At 44.7% G+C, this 16,347-nt stretch overlaps 1 protein-coding gene across 3 annotated transcripts; it reads right to left on the bottom strand.

The window, feature by feature from the left end:
• Positions 1-1,520: 1,520 nt before the first annotated feature.
• Positions 1,521-15,396, bottom strand: LOC147423228 (protein VTE6, chloroplastic-like). Of its 3 annotated transcripts, XM_086501004.1 has the most exons (5): positions 14,893-15,395; positions 13,806-14,059; positions 13,451-13,574; positions 2,495-2,599; positions 1,521-1,828 (listed from the first exon to the last, which is right to left on the bottom strand). In XM_086501004.1, the coding sequence occupies exons 1-5, from the start codon at positions 15,295-15,297 to the stop codon at positions 1,745-1,747; spliced, it is 972 nt and encodes a 323-aa protein (XP_086357130.1). In that variant the 5' UTR covers positions 15,298-15,395; the 3' UTR covers positions 1,521-1,744. The 3 variants fall into 3 exon arrangements, with proteins under 3 accessions (XP_086357130.1, XP_086357131.1, XP_086357132.1); XM_086501006.1 differs by lacking the exons at positions 1,521-1,828; positions 2,495-2,599 and adding an exon at positions 3,896-4,033 and having other exon boundaries at positions 14,893-15,396; XM_086501005.1 differs by lacking the exons at positions 1,521-1,828; positions 2,495-2,599; positions 13,806-14,059; positions 14,893-15,395 and adding an exon at positions 2,624-4,033 and having other exon boundaries at positions 13,451-13,578.
• Positions 15,397-16,347: the final 951 nt, after the last annotated feature.

Here is a 16,347-nt window from a genome sequence, read left to right as displayed (position 1 = left end):
AATTTTATAGTTAATCACAACAAAAATTTCACGTGATTATGGACACATATGTAAACTTACTCTCCTTCATCTCCCCTAACTTAGCAGGCCTTCGTGCCTTCTCACCTTGTTTTATTTTTAAAATTTAAAGAATCCTTTCATTTAAGGACTTTATAGAAGTCCATTTCATTAAATTATTATATTATTTCTTATGCTTATTAGACCTACCTTTTCTTATGAATGCATTAAAATATTCGTTTGTTTTAGATTATCAATGGATCCATTTATTTTATAGTATTTTTCATTTTATTTTGTTTTAAAATGTCAATGTGGGTCTTTCACCTTGTTGGTTAAGTGGGGTCATTTGTGCTTGTGTATATAATGGACAATACAATTTTATTTTAAAACACAAAAAAATGACATGATATTTAAGCACTCATTCAGACCTACTCCCATAACTTAACCTTGTTTTGTTTTTAAAAAAACACAAACACACACACACACACACACACACACATAAATACATATATATATATATCATTACTAAGCATTCAAAAAAGTATCGATGGTACTTGCACAACGCTTTTTAGCAATTAGTGGCAGTCGGTATTACCATCACTTAGTATGTATCATACCAAGAGTAATATAAACAAGCTTTTGTGGCAAAAAACATTTGACACTGTCGTGAGCTCATGGAAACAAGAAAGAGTTAAAGAGTCCAAGAGTACAGTACTTGAAAGTGCTTTCAGCAATTGATGCTTTACTAGGGTCTAGACTAACTCACCATGATATATGGCTTTCATATGGCTAGTCTGTGGAAGAGAGCAGCGGCTCAATGCTTGAAAAAAATCGAGGGAGAAAAAACCAAAAAACTCCAAGATCTCAGTCAAAAAAGTCATCTTCTAGAAAGCAAAAGAGCATCACCTTATACATTCAAACGGTTCATACCATAATTATGACGGTATGAGTAGATTCATTGCATCCATGAGATACCCGCTTGTATGAGTCCAATGGACACTTGCTTTTAAGGTGTGAAAAGATGGAAGTGGGAAAACAAAGAAAACTCCATCTCAGTCAGAAAGCCATCTTCTAGAAAGCAGAAGAGCATTCCCTTAATATCCAAATTTGTGCCACTGCACCACTGAAGCCCTAAAATCAAGGCAGCCTATTTTGCCACATTTTCTACCCCCAAAAAAGAAAAAAAAACTTTACTAAACATTTTCTCACCATTGTCATCATAAATCAATATGCCTATCAAAGTTGTATCTATCATTGTTGCATCCTTTTGTTTGACCTCAATAAACAGGCAGCACCACGCTGGCAGGGGGGGGTCTCTTTGGTTGAGTAATGCCAGGATTATCCGGAATTTTGTTTCACAATGCCAAGAAATTAAGAAACACATTAACCGAACCAAGATTCGCCCTTTTCATCTCAAAAAAATCACTTCAGAAGAGTTGAGAAGGATTTTCTTATGGATCAGTCGATGAAGAGCATATGCAGAGATCCTGAGAGTTCAGAAAATGCACAAGCAGATACTTGGAAAGTCAAGAGAAAGAACAGTAGTATTGAAGACCTCAAAGTAATTACATGTGATGCAACAAAAGGGGCACAGAATCAGGCAGATGAACATGCATATTCCCATCGACGAGATAACAAAAGCGTCCCGAGGGTTGGGAACCAGTAAATGTTATTTAATTAAAAGCTCTTGCTGCAGCTTTCTTCAGAAAAATTAACCCATGGCTTGGTACACATGTTTTCGCAATGGTCAAAATATTTGCAGCATTTGAAACATCATGGCTAGAATAGCTCCCGAAGATATGTTGAGGACGTTGATCAAATCATTGTTTAACTGCAAAGACAAACCAAACAAAAAAAAACTACTGTCATGAAACACAAATAAAATTATGCTTAACATCGTTTTGTAGAGGCACTAGGGAATCTAAATACTTTTCTTGTAAGAAATAATTTATACTCATCCCACTACGATTAATATAGCTGATGAATCTTTTGCTTCTTCCTTCCCCTCCGTAAATGCTCACATGGAATATTCAAATACATTCTCACACTAGGAATAGTTTTCTCCATACATTTCCATTCGGCAAGCGCATACAGGCATGGAAGTATGATTAGAGTATCTTTCAGCTCCTGAAGTTGAAACATATGTGACCTAAAAAAATACAAACAATTATATATGCTAAGTAAAATAGCAACGTAAAGTATGGAACTTTTTGCACCTTACTCCAGTCTTGAAACCACTACGAGTTTCGAGCGTCATTAATGCCCGTAAAAACCCGATTAGCTTAAATTTTGCTTGCCAAGTTTTGGCCAAGTATGATATCATTTTTCATACGAGTATGGTTCCAACTTCGAATCACACTACCATTGATTATCCATGATTTAAGAGCTTCAATACACAAGTTTTCTTCTTGAGAGAGACAAATTAGCCCGCTTCAAATTTCTTGCCTGTTAAGAGTTGTATGTTCTTTAATAAGACATCAAGAGGATAGAAATATACCCATTCAAACCCTTCCTTGTCTTGTAGAGTTGCACCAGCATAGCTTTCAAGTAGATTGGCCAGCTGAGAGGCTACAACACACATTACGGCACCACGAGCAGAGACCTGGTCATTAAGTGCGAGTCAATAACGTAACAAGTAGTATCCAAAAAAAACTAGAATTGTATCGGTCAATGAATGTGTTCTTGCAATGTAGTCGGAAAAAAAGGCGGGAAGAGAGAGAGAGAGAGAGAGAGAGAGAGAGAGAGAGAGAAGAAAAGAAAGAAAGCTTTATTTACGTCTTCTAAAGGCCGAAGTCGGCCTATGAGACAAATCAATGTACATCTAGTGGTAGTCCGGGTGTCTGGAAAAGAAAATACTGAAATGAAAGCTAATCTAGAACTGGGATGTGCAGTGTGGTGGTATGATGGTAATGTGTGGTGGTATGGGTATATATGGCTCTGGCACCGCAGATACTGACCATATGAATATATGGCTGTGGATGTAGCTCTGTCACAGCAGAAAATGACTACCTCGTGCTGAGTGAAAGTAAAAGTGTGAGGGCGTACCCGTATCAGAGCTGGCTAGTAGTGTGTAATGGGTGATGGGTATAAAAAGTGGTACATGGGGGGGAGGGGCTGAAAAACCCGATGTAAGTGGGTGCTCCAATGTGTGGTGGAGCGGGCCCTCTCCAGCTGCTACTCATGAAGTGTACGGATCCTCAGTATATCTTGCTGGTATAGACGGGGCCGTCGGTATCCTGACTCCCGGGGTCGGCGTCGTGCTCGTTGTGCCTCTGCTTGCTCGAGTGTCAGCCCAGTCGTCGTCAACGGTGTGGGATCCCCTGAAGTCATTCTCTGGAAAAACTGAGTGATCGTCTGCTGAACACCTCCAGTGTCATGTGGTCGTGGTCGTGTAGACTCCTCACGTATGTGGAGTGCTCCTGTGATGAAATGGCCCACATGAGTCTGGTCTCTCCTCCTCATGCATGTCTGGAGAGTGCCCTCAATCCCAAATCTCTGTCTAAGCTCTGAGTAAGCTGGGCATTGTAGCATGAAGTGCTCCTCAGTCTCCACCTCTGTCTGACACACTGGGCAAGTCCGGTTCTCTCGTGGTATGCCTCTGGCTCTACCCCGCTCAATCTCAAGCTGGTGTGATGAGACTCGGAGCTGGCCGATGGCTACCCGTAGGTGATGTGGCATGTACTGCTGCATATATTGAGGGGTGTCTATGAAGCCCTGATCTGATATCTGGAGAAAATGCTCATGGTAGTGGAGCATTTTTGTCGGTAGTGGCAGCCTGGGGCTGATCCATGTCCTCTCAATGTAAATATGCGAAATCTCCTGCCTGATGATCCTATTCCTCTCTTGATGAGTGAGAGTATAAGTAGGTGCATGGATGTCATACTGGAGGGGTGGTAGTCGATCTATATCAAGCCCATGTCTAGTGAACCACTCGCTGGTCTGTGCATACCAAGAAGAGGCATCTCCCGCCAGTGCCATAGACTGTGATGCCTGTAGTGCTCGATAGGCAATGTGGTCCCTATCCATACTCTGTAATCTATGTAACAAGCAAACCGTCTGAAACAGAGAGAGAGAGAGAGAGAGAGAGAGAGAGAGAGAGAGAGAGAGAGAGAGAGAGAAGAAGAAGAGAATTTTGTGTGTGTGTGTGTGTGTGTGTGTGTGTGTATGTGTGTGTGTGTGTGTGTGTGTGTGTGTGTGAGAGAGAGAGAGAGAGAGAGAGAGAGAGAGAGAGATTTTTAAAAAAAAAGTATGTGTGTGTATCCTTATTTGATGTTAACTGAAATACCCACAACTGAACAAAAACCCTCTTACAAAATGTTAACTGAAATACCCACAACTGAACAAAAACCCTCTTACAAAAGACAACTAACAATAAAGTGGTTTTGTACTAAACTTTTAAATAGTTCTTCAGATTTAGTACAAGAGTGATGAATTAAGCACAAAACAAGTTGTTTATCTATAGTTGATCTTTGATCTGCTTTTGAACATCCATGCATCCAAAAAAGCAAGAGAGAGAGAGATCCTCACTTGCATCCATACAAAAAATGACAAATGTTCATTACTCCTTTATGTGTTTTGCAGGCATCAATAGACTCTCTACTTGTTATCGATGCCACTCAAATTCTTAGACTACACTATTCTACCCCAAATACGGCCGGGCACAGCCACAAAACTGCCCTCACTCCCTAAACTGCTCCTCGAAGATACTGGAGCCACCATTGAACAAGAATCTGAACCCCTCTCAACTCCTGACGGGAAACAAGTCCAAGGGAACTAGCATGAGAGGATAATGTCGCTCGTGAAAGAGGGTTGGTGAAGATATCAACAGGGCTTTCTGAAGTTGAGATGTACTCTTGTTGGATAGGGCCATCCGTGGTCTTCTCACCAGCAAAATGGTATTGTATCTCTATATGCTTGGTCTGGGCATGAAACATCGGATTCCTTGCAAGGGCTATGCAACTATGGTTGTTAGAGTACATGATGGTCGTCCGCTGAGGAAATTCCATCTCTGAAAGTAGCCCCCGTAACCACACTGACTCGCATGTAAAACAGCCGTGTACTTTGCCTCTATGGAAGATAAAGCAACTATAGGGTTTTTCTTGCTGCTCCATGAAACTCTTGCTGAGCCAAAAGAAAAGGTGCAACCTGTAGTCGACGGTTGTCAATTTGGATCTCCACCCCAATCTAACTCACTCCATCCTCGTAGAATGATCTTGGAGTCTGTACCTCCAGCCGCATAGTGAATGCCTAATGACTCGGTCGCCTTTAAATCAGTGTAACAGGGAATGGGGGGAACACAGCCCAAACGTTCCAAAACGGCGTTCCGGACGAGTCCCGTCCCTAAACGGAGTTGGGAACGGAACGTCGTTCCGGAATGGGGTGTAACCGGAACGGTGTTCCGGAATGGGAGGAACGAGGCGAAACATGTCACGTGACACATCCCAACCCTATGTGTCCGTGGACAAGCTACACCATAGCAGGGTTCCCGTCAGTTAAGTCAAGTTTAGATTAGCACTGATCTGGCACTTTTGTGAGTCTATTCGTAGACCATGCATGCCCAGTCACTTAGCATAGATGCATATCCTCCGGTTGCACACAGCATGATCATCGGAATTCCCATCAGAATCCATTAGCATCAATTAGGGGAATTTTCCAATGCATTTAGCCTATTTTCCTATTTATTGGGATTTTCACTTATTATTTTTAAATGACTTTCCTACAAAAGTAGGTAGGCAATTTTGCTAAGTTTCTATATAAGAAAACCCAAGTTAGCACTAAATGGCAGAAGAGGCAGCAGAAGCACCTTGCTCAACAGGCAACTTCTCAGCAAGACCAACCCCCGCGACTACTCTCGCGTTTTCTCCACAGAAGACCTAGCGTTTTTGCATCAGATCAGCCTTGGCGATTTGTGCACAGCAGATCAGCCCCAGTGTCATCACGACACAGCAGATCAGCCTAGCGTTTTTGCATTTGCAAAACCCCGGCGACGGAAGGACTAATTTACAACCTCTCGGTGTCGTATGTCTTCTCTCTCCTTCTCTCAGTCTCATTCACTTGCACGAACAATCCACTCACTTTGTTCGTGATCATAGCACTCTCCACAAGAGGGAAAGCTCTCTCTTTCCCTAAGAACTAAAAGGAACCTTGAGCAATAAAGATCACTAATCTTGAGAAAACACAAAATTCATTCCGCTCCACCTTACATTGGTATCAGAGCTTTGGAAGTGTTCTGCATTACTCAAGGAAAGAACCACAAGAATTTTTTTTGCTTGTTGCGGTCGCACGAACCCAAGTTTACTTGGGCGCGGCGATTCCTAATCGTGTTTTGTTGAAGAGTGACGGGAATCCCAAAAAAGAAGGGCTTGTCCAGCCTCCCCTTGTGTCTCTTTTCACTCATTGAGAGCGGACCGTGCACTTAGCGGCCGGCCAATCGACGTGAGGTGGGAAAAAGCAACCTTGGTGTGAGCGCAAGGCCGCCAAGGGGTGCGCCCGCAGAAAAGGGTAGAACTCGGGTGAAGAGAAGATCCTTCTTCAACGCGATTTGCAAGCGAAAGAACACCTCAAGAACCCTAGATTCTCACGAATCAAGGACCTCAAGAACCTCAAGAACCCAAGTTCCTCGTGAACTTAAGCACCCAAGACCCCCAAGAACCCAGGTTCCTCGTGAACTTAAGAACCCAAGAACCCACAAGAACCATGGTCATCACTCGAAGCGGAATGGATACTTCACTTGGAGGTGATGAGCATGAGAGAGGCGAAGAAGAATTTTCCACACCAGGAGGTTTTTCCGACCCTTCACCATCTACGACAAAGATTTCACTAACTCCTATGGAGGAGTTGGAACAAGAAAGAGAAGCAAAAAGAAAAGCCTACGAAGAAGATATGGCAGCCATCGAGCATAAGTACCAAGACAGAATGACAGCCATAGCGCGTGAGACCAAAGCACTACAAGAACATAGCGACCGACAAAACAAAGAGTTCTTGCGACTTTTTTCTCAAGTACAGGCGTACTTTGCACAGAATCACGGAAAGGAGACTATCTCAGTCTCTTCTTCTCCAAAGCATGACACACAGGATTTGCACGATTGTGTGAAGCATGATGATGATTTGATTGACAATGACTTGCATGATGTTTTGATTGACAATGATAAGCACAATGATTTGGATGACAAAGATAAGCATGATGATTTGAATGATATTGCTAAGCATGATGATTTGGATGCCAATGACAAGCATGATGATTTGCATGATCAAGATGTGATTTCTCACAAGCATGATAATCTGCATAAAGATGATGTGATTGTTCACAAGGGTGATGTGTTAGTGGATGCTTTTCCTAGCGAAGCTAACCTCGTTGTAGATTCGATCAATCACGAAGATCCGATCTTGGCTTTCGAGTCGAGGTCCAAAGAACCCCCACAAGACGATTCGATCATTCAGGACGAACCGATCTTGGCTCTCGAGCCTTGGTCCAAAGAACCATCACAGGAAGTACTATGTGTTCGCATGATTGATATGCACGCATTGTTCGAGTGTTTCATTCGTGAAGGTTTCCTGTATTTTAGTCAGCATCGTTATGTGATCCCTTTTCCTAGGCATGACATATTGTATGTTGAGCACGTTTCTCTCATGGATGAGCACGAATGTATGTGGATTGTTCATGAAAAGTTGAAAAGTTTGTATGTCAAGAAGTCACATTCCATGTTTCTTCCGTGGCATGACACAGTTTCCGAAAGAGCACATGATAGTATGAGCACCAAGCATGGGCATTTCCATTGTGATTTGCCACAGTTGATTGATTTTGATCAAATGGAAAAGATTCGATCTCATTATTTGCATGTGTTTGATGAACGGGTTGTCACTCCGTCTCTATGTTCATCTACTTTGCATACACAGTCTTTAGAGAAGACAAGACTTTTTCCTTCACTTTACATGGAATGGGTATGTTTATGGTTTTGTGTTGGAAGTGGTTTTAGGAATTTTCAGCCATGGAGATTCTTGAAAAAGAAAGGAGGAGGACTCTAGACGAAGTTGAAGCAAGAAAGGAGATTCAGAAGACTTTGAGTCGCTTTCGACGCAGCCCAAAGAAGCAAGCATTGTAGACCTTTCTGAAGTTCAAGTACCGCACGACCCACACATCAGAGTGGGCCGGCGAAGAGTCCCTTCCAGGATTCCGGATGCTGTTGGCGGTCTCCCTTGACGCCATACAGTTCGGTACCAGTACCTCACTTTGAAAAGGAGGGGATGTCACGTGACACATCCCAACCCTATGTGTTCGTGGACAAGCTACACCATAGCAGGGTTCCAGTCAGTCAAGTCAAGTTTAGATTAGCACTGATCTGGCACTTTTGTGAGTCTATTCGTAGGCCGTGCATGCCCAGTCACTTAGCATAGATGCATATCCTCCAGTTGCACACAGCATGATCATCGGAATTCCCATCAGAATCCATTAGCATCAGTTAGGGGAATTTTCCAATGCATTTAGCCTATTTTCCTATTTATTGGGATTTTCACTTGTTATTTTTAAGTGACTTTCCTACAAAAGTAGTTAGGCAATTTTGCTAAGTTTCTATATAAGCAAACCCAAGTTAGCACTAAATGGCAGAAGAGGCAGCAGGAGCACCTTGCTCAACAGGCAACTTCTCAGCAAGACCAACCCCCGCGACTACTCTCACGTTTTCTCCATAGAAGACCTAGCGTTTTTGCATCAGATCAGCCTTGGCGAATTGTGCACAGCAGATCAGCCCCGGCGTCATCACGACACAGCAGATCAGCCTAGCGTTTTTGCATTTGCAGAACCCCAGCGACAGAAGGACCAATTTCAGCCCTTGGCGTTTTTGGATTTCAGCAGCAAATTAAGACCGACATTATTCACCTAAAGTGTAGCAAATTCAGCCCGTAAAGACCATCAGTTTTCAGCCCTAAGAAACCTCATTTTTCAGCCAAGAAAACACAGCCAAAACAGTCATTTTCAGCCACCGAAACAGTCCCGAAATTCAGCGATTAGAAGATCTCAGATTTCAGCCATCGTCGTCGTCATTGTCGTTGTCGTCGTCGTCGTTGTCGTTGTCGTTGTCGGCATAGACCAAGTTGCATAGTCCATTGCATACGCATTGTACACCTTTGTGCAATCAAAGTAGACCACTCTCGCCGACGAGAGTGGGGCCTTGCGGAGGAGGGTTTTACAACCTCTCGGTGTCGTGTCTCTTCTCTCTCCTTCTCTCAGTCTCATTCACTTGCACGAACAATCCACTCACTTTGTTCGTGATCATAGCACTCTCCACAAGACAGAAAGCTCTCTCTTTCCCTAAGAACTAAAAGGAACCTTGAGCAATAAAGATCACTAATCTTGAGAAAATACAACATTCATTCCACTGCACCTAACAAAACATGAGGCGGAACGGCGAAAGTAGGCATTTGGGGGCAAAAAAGTGGGCTTTTGGGGGCAGATTTGGGGCTGTTTAAGGAACACATTTGGTGTAGTTTGAGGGCAGGTTAGGGGATAGATTTTCACTTTCGTTCAAGGGTGAATCTGGGCTTATCCTGGATTCATCTAGGTATATATATATGATAGATTTGGGGGCAGTTTTGGGGTTGTTTAGGAGTTTATTTGAGACTAAGCTGAATGGAGGTAATTCAAGCCTCCCTTTAGTTGACCGTTCCTGTCTTGATCCCGTTCCCGTTCCGCCCCCCCCTCCTCCTCCCCAATCCCGTTCCGTTCCGGACCCTCCCATTCCCGTTCCCATTCCGGGTAACTGCAGAGTCCGAAGAGCCTGCTCCAAATGTGACTTGGGTTTCTGCATGAAAGAATTGAGAAGACCCACCGGGAAATTGACATAAAACCGGGTGTTGAGAACCCAAATGAGAGAACAGACTAATTTCCAATACTATGTAGCATTTGCTATATTTGGGGGGTCAAATTGTGACAACCTCTGATTGGGATCCATAGGGGTTGAGATAGATTTGCACTAAGGCATACCAAATGCTTCTAACTACTCTTGGATATAGCGCTCCTGAGAGAGAAGTTGTCCCTCCTTTGTCTGCCATATCTCCAATCCAAGAAAGTAGTGAAGCAAGCTAAGATCTGTCACCTCAAACTCCTTAGCCAAGGTCTCCATAGTATTGTGGATGTGCTCAACATGGCTACCTGTAATCACAAGATCGTCCACATAGAGGATAACAAGTGTCACCAGTCCTCCCTCACGGTAAATGTATAAATTTGGGTTTGCAGAAGAACGTCGAAAGGAGTTCGTAGGAAGAAAGAGTCTATCTTTTGGTACCACGCTCAAGGGGCTTGCTTCAGGCCATAGAGAGCCAACCTACAAACCATGTCTCTGAAGTATGGATCCTCGAACCTTGGAGGTTGCTTCACATACACCTCCTCTAAGTCACCCTTGAGAAATGTCGAAACAACATCCATCTGAAAAACCAACCACCCGAAAAAGGCAGCAAGGGCAAAAGCTATCCGAATGGTCGCCATCCTTACGGTCGGTGCAAAGGTCTCGTCTTATTCCCCACCAGGTTTCTGTGAGAAGCCCTTGGCAACTAGTGTTAAATTTACACCACTTTGCTCCTTCACATGGGTCTACCATGGGTCTACGGCATACTTGTACGGCTTGTATGTCTCTGGGCCCATGTATAGACTGCGCCTTTGTCCGGACGCCTAGGTTTGGGGTGGCCGCCCACTTATTATGGACACCCACTCGTGTTTCCATACTGGGTCGTGGGGCATCATCCATACTACTCGACCTCCCTTGGCCACTCATATATATATGGGGCCAGGGAGGTGGCATTTGTACAGGTTTCATTGAAACGGGCCCGTAGGGCGGTAGACGTAGGCTTTCACCCGAAACTTTACTTTAGACTTTAGGACACACAGAAACTTTGCAAATAGAAACCTGTAACGGGAATTGATACTTCAAACACACACGGCTTGGAAGCTAGAGCGCTACCAAGCAGACGCCGACACCTGTTGGCCCCAAAGACTGGCGCCCCTTTCGGTATTTCTTTACTGTATTCAAAGAGGGAAAAAAACATGTGATTTCCAAAAAGCTATCCCGCATAATCCGGGCTGAAAATGACCTGTTCTGGCCCGATTTCGGCAACATAACTGTACTAGGACGCTTCACAGATAGTATCCCCACGCAATAGATGACTTTAATGACGCATACGGACACTTTGCAAAACCTGGCGAGAATCTGCAGCACGCTGAATTCTCTGTTTTCTGCCCTAAAAATGCGCCAGATCACCCGCACAACGGTCCCCTCGCGTCCCCGGACCTCCTGGGTGTATGAGGGACCGTTTAGGGCCAAAACCCTAAACCTGCAAAAATACACAGCAGGCTGTATTTCCCTGTTTTGGGCTCCGTTTCGCGAGCTGGTCACTTCCATAGCAAGTCATCGAGCTCCCGCACTTGTAGGGCTACTTGCCCTTTGAATTGAACGAGATTTCTCGCGTGAAATCTCTCCGAATTCACCTGTACCTGCGATACCGCTGAAAAATGCAACCCACATTTTGTTTTAATGCTTCTCTCTCTTAAGTTGGAAAATGCCCAAAAATGTACCAAGTGGCACTCGTGCATTAATTCCTCGCTTTGGAGCTTCTGGCCTAAAAGTATCTCTAGCGGTTGCTTAGTTGACTTAGCAGCAGAGTAATGACATGTTCCTCTTGTCATTCCGGAGCTAATGACGCGAACAAATTTCATGGCCCAAAATAGCAGTTCCCTAAATTTCAAGAGATGCTTCCATTGGACTCTCACTTGTTATCTGACCATCTTTCACCACTGGGACCACATCCAAAAATGCAATGTAGAACAGTTCTCGGGTGATTTTCTCTGGGTGACCCCACCTTGTCATTGTGCCTCTATGGAGTTAATTTCCTAGTATCCCACCAACTTATTAAGTGCGACTCTAAGCCCTTGGCAGCTCTACCAGCACACCTGTATTGGTGTGGGCTTGGTCGTATGGGACACAAGCCCTACTGGCCCTTGTGGTAGAGGCTAGTCTGTTGACTGCAGGTTCCTGCCCATCCTAACGTCTGAGGACGTAACGGATAGAGGCTGTTGCCACAGCTATTTACATCCTCAACCGTTTCCCTACAACTTTGCTCCCTCCACAGACTCCATTTGAGGCGGACTTTGGTAGAAAGCCTGACATCTCCCATTTTCGGATTTAGGGGAGCGATGTTTATGTCCATGTTCCATAGAAGCAGAAGAGGAAGCTTGATTCCAAATTCCCACCAATAATCTTTACTGGCTACAACTCTCTTTCCTAGTCCTATCGTCCCTATGATGCAAAGCAATAGAAGATTGTGGTTAGCCACAATGCCATCTTCAATGAGCATGTCCCTTCCGAAAGCTTTGGCTACCAAGTCCTCCAAGTTATCCCCAGATTTGCCTATGTTTGCAAATCTTGATGACGAGTCCTCCCTTGCAACTGATAAACCCTCTTCTGCAACTCATGTTCATGACCTAAACTAGGGATAAGAAGAGTCCCTGCCATAAAATAAGGCGACCGTCATAAACGGGCCAGACCAAAAACACTGCCCAAGCTTTACACACAAGAGAAACCTCACAAAGGCCGGCACACCCACAAAGAAGCCCTCTCCCCCTAGATCTATGTGGAAAACCCATGAGATGACCCTGAAAACTCGCTAACACCTTGTCTCGGATCCTGGGCACACAACAAGTCCAAGGATATGGAGACCACAAAGAATGATGAAGAAATATGACGAGCCCAATCTCCAACAATAGTTTCCACGTCAGCAACAAGCAGCAAATAAGCCACTACTAAATGTACTCCTTGCAGGGGCACCTGGATAGACAATCCTCTCCACCATGGCAAATAAGAGCACACAAGAGCCATGAGGGTCAGCTAAGCTCCGGAAGCATGTCAGCCATAAAGGCTAGAACTCAAGGAGACACCCTCTCTCAGATCCTGGGTGCACGACAAGTCCAAGGATCTGGGGGCCAAAAAGAATGATGAAGGAATATTGACAAGCCCAATCCCCGACAATATTTATTATCCACGTCAGCAACAAGCAGAAAAATAAGCCACTACTAAAAGCACTCCTTGCAGGGCACCAGGATAGACAATCCTCTCAACAATGGCAAATAAGAGCGTGCAACAGCCATCAGTGTCCACCAAGCTCCCAAAGCATGTGTCACCCATAAAGACTAGAACTCAAGGGACTCTTCTCTCTCAGGGAAAATTAGGTCTATCATTTGAGGTAGAGCTGTGCCCCTTGAGCATGAAAGAAACACTCTTAACACAAGTTTGAAGTTGTGGTACGTGTGCAAGTAAGTAATTAGTCCTTTGGAGCAGACGTCACCATGTATGGACATACACAATATATCCAAAAATGCATCTACATAAAAGGTCAAAATGGTGCTTGTAAAACTTATAGAAACAGAAAAATGAAAATATTTCTGAAAACAGGCGAAAAGAATGCAAACCTGATGAACTTGATAAGCGAGCAAACAAAAGGAAACAGATGCGACCAAACCAGCAAAAGTTCCTTCCAAACTAACGGCTCCTTCTGTTCCCCTCTGTACCCGCTTAAATGTCGTTACTAAATACCTGCATAGAGAAAGGGAAACTTACATACAAATAGAGAGATAAGACCTGAAGTCGTTCTCAAAATATTAGCACAAATCCAAGAAGAAACACAAAACCAATTTACTAAGTGACCTAGCTGACAATGTTCAGTAATTTATATATGCTGCAAGTCCCTTGCTTGTTGCTTATAGAGGGCAGAAACATGAGCTTGTAAAGCTAAAATTTAGTTCAGTCAATGTTTTGAGAACATACGTGCTCCTTCCATAAGCTTTTCCAATTTCACTTGACACCGTATCACTAAGTTTGGTTGCAAAACTTGCTACGAAACCAAGCTGCCAAAGCTGGAAAAACCCAGCTCCTCCTAAATCAATGATAGCAGCCGCTGCACATACCATTCCAGCAAATCCAGAACCCCAAACACTTGATGGTCCTCTCTTCCCACTCCTCTTCTCAGCGATCCCCTCTTTCTCTTTCTGTTGGATCTTGACCTTTGTGGCTGCTGTCCCCTGCAATTATATAAACAAAAACAACAGAGAATCAAAATGATTGTTACGGGTGCTGCAATTATATAAACAAAAATAACCAATCAAAATGACTGGTTCTTATCTTCAAAGATTCTATGGAGGCCTTCGAGCCAACTTAACAAGGAAGTTTTGCCTAGTACTAATGATAAAATCAGAAAGACTACTGAAAGCTGGAATAGCCAAAAAAGTATAGCACCATCTATGAGAACGAAACAAACTGATCTGTACCTTGAAATGTAGCCAATGCACATCAAACAAGCACTATCCTTCACGACTTGCATGCCAGTTAGGAAAGCTTCTAATAAACACCAACCACATTAAACACTGACAAGGATTCTTGCAGGGTTTTCTGATTAAAGCTCCTCATTTCTCAACAACGAGTGCTCTTAAAATCTACTTCATTCACAACCAAGATCAGACTAAGAGCCACATAGCATTAGAGAAAAACCATTCATCTACAATTCATTCACCATCTGTTGTTGCATTGTTGCAAGGGCCCTAGCAGCTGGAACAAAATGCAATCAGCTTGACATGTCCCTCGAAAGAAGTATAGAGGAGGCTAAACGTAAGAGGCCAAAGCATAGCACGCAATCGTGTGGAATGCCTTTGCATTCATCACAAAAAAGAGCAGACAGACAGCCATATCCGTAGTCGTACTTTTGTCAGACTTACACATTGATCAGTCTACAGCAAGACTGGAGTTCATGACAAAAAGTAGAAAGAGAACTTCGAAAATGATCGTGCATGATCGAGACTTCCAAGCGCGGGACTGCATGCATTGTTTATCAGAACTAGAGAAAGATGGGAGGCCTCACCAGAATAAAGTAGGCTACAACAAGGAGGAAGGCAGTTGCACCGAAAGCTCGCCATGTCGACGTGCCCAAGAGGAAAGCAGCAGCAATGCCAGGAGGGGTGAGTCCAACTTGGAGGATGGGGAAACCGAGGGTAAAGATAGTCGCATTGGCGATAAGAGAGGAGGTCCATGAAGGGGGCACCTGCAGGAAGGCCTGCTGAACAACACGCAAGGGGGCAATAGCATGCTGAGCGTATACCAATGAAGAACGATTGAGGCGTAGAGAGGAAGGTACGAGGAGGGTGATGGGGCGGTTAAGATAGCGAGCTTGACCCTGCGCAAGTGTTAGAGGAGGTCGCAGATGAGCTACGGTGAAAGAGACGGCATGCGGATCGCAAACTGGCCTGACTGCACAGTTTACATCCATTTTTACACGAAGCTTAAGTCCACAAAGTCCATTTTCCTGTTGGCAATCTATGGGTGGTTACAGACTGCCGAAGCCTCTGCCCATCCCCCTCTCGGTAGGGGCGGGGAAGCTTTACACACTGATATGCCCAAGTCGCAATCTATATCTACTAACATATTATGGCGGAAGGGTTCCTATGTCAGGTGTCAACTTTTGCGACCTAAAGGTGCAGGACGAAGAACCTTTTGTTGGTTGCGAATTAACCCGATTTTCATAGCGTTGGTGGCGGCTCTGCGTAGCTTTCAAGTACATTGAAGTACGACGGCTGGCGTGATGCAGGGAACCTCAATACCTCATATTCTCTGCTCAGTGAAGTACATACTACAAGTCTACAACCGAGAGAGAACCTCATTAGCTCAGTCCTTCCCTGCTCTCCGTGAAGTGAGAGAGAGAGAGAGAGAGAGAAGAAGAAGAAGACACAGGAGGAGCTCGAAGCCTTGGTACGTTTGCTCTGTCCTCACACTGTCAGCGTCATGCTTGCTTATCATGCTCATGCTTGCTTCATCATGCTCATGCTGCGTCGGAATCCAGCTCTCTCTCTCTCTCTCTCTCTCTCTCTCTCTCTCCCCTCCCCCCCCCCGCCTTGCTTGCCTGGATGTGGTGCTTCGTCATGCTCATGCTGTGTCGGAGTCCAGCTCTCTCTCTCTCTCTCCGGCCCCCCGCCTTGCTTGCATGGATGTGGTGCTTCGTCATGCTCATGCTGCGTCGGAGTCCAGCTCTCTCTCTCTCTCTCTCTCTCTCTCTCTCTCTCTCTCTCTCTCTCTCTCTCTCTCTCTCCCCCCCCGGCGGCCCCCCGCCTTGCTTGCATTTTCTTGCATGGATGTGGTTTACTTGCTTGCATTTGCTTGTCAGCGCCACGCTGACGTTCTTGGCGAGCATCTCGGCCAGGTCATGATGGCCACGGCCAGGCACTGCAGTCCTCCCGTAGCTCTCTCACGGCGACGGCCAGGCACTGACGTCCTTGGCGAGCGTCCCGGCCAGGTCATGACGGCCACGGCCACGGCCAGGCAT

This window comes from Adiantum capillus-veneris, chromosome 26 (genome assembly GCF_014529385.1).
Source record: "Adiantum capillus-veneris isolate H3 chromosome 26, ASM1452938v2, whole genome shotgun sequence".
Lineage (NCBI taxonomy): Eukaryota > Viridiplantae > Streptophyta > Polypodiopsida > Polypodiales > Pteridaceae > Adiantum > Adiantum capillus-veneris.
The sequence above is the reverse complement of the archived record's forward strand: the minus strand, read 5'-3'. Positions and strand labels throughout refer to the sequence as shown.

What these genes read in the sequence shown, in the direction of transcription:
- LOC147423228 (XM_086501004.1), bottom strand. Translation starts at nt 15,297, where the DNA reads ATGGATGTAAACTGTGCAGTCAGGCCAGTTTGCGATCCGCATGCCGTC. An exon ending in TTGTAGCCTACTTTATTCTG is followed by an intron (nt 14,060 to 14,892) that starts GTGAGGCCTCCC and finishes ATATAATTGCAG; the next exon opens with GGGACAGCAGCCACAAAGGT. An exon ending in TCGCTTATCAAGTTCATCAG is followed by an intron (nt 2,600 to 13,450) that starts GTTTGCATTCTT and finishes CTTAATGACCAG; the next exon opens with GTCTCTGCTCGTGGTGCCGT.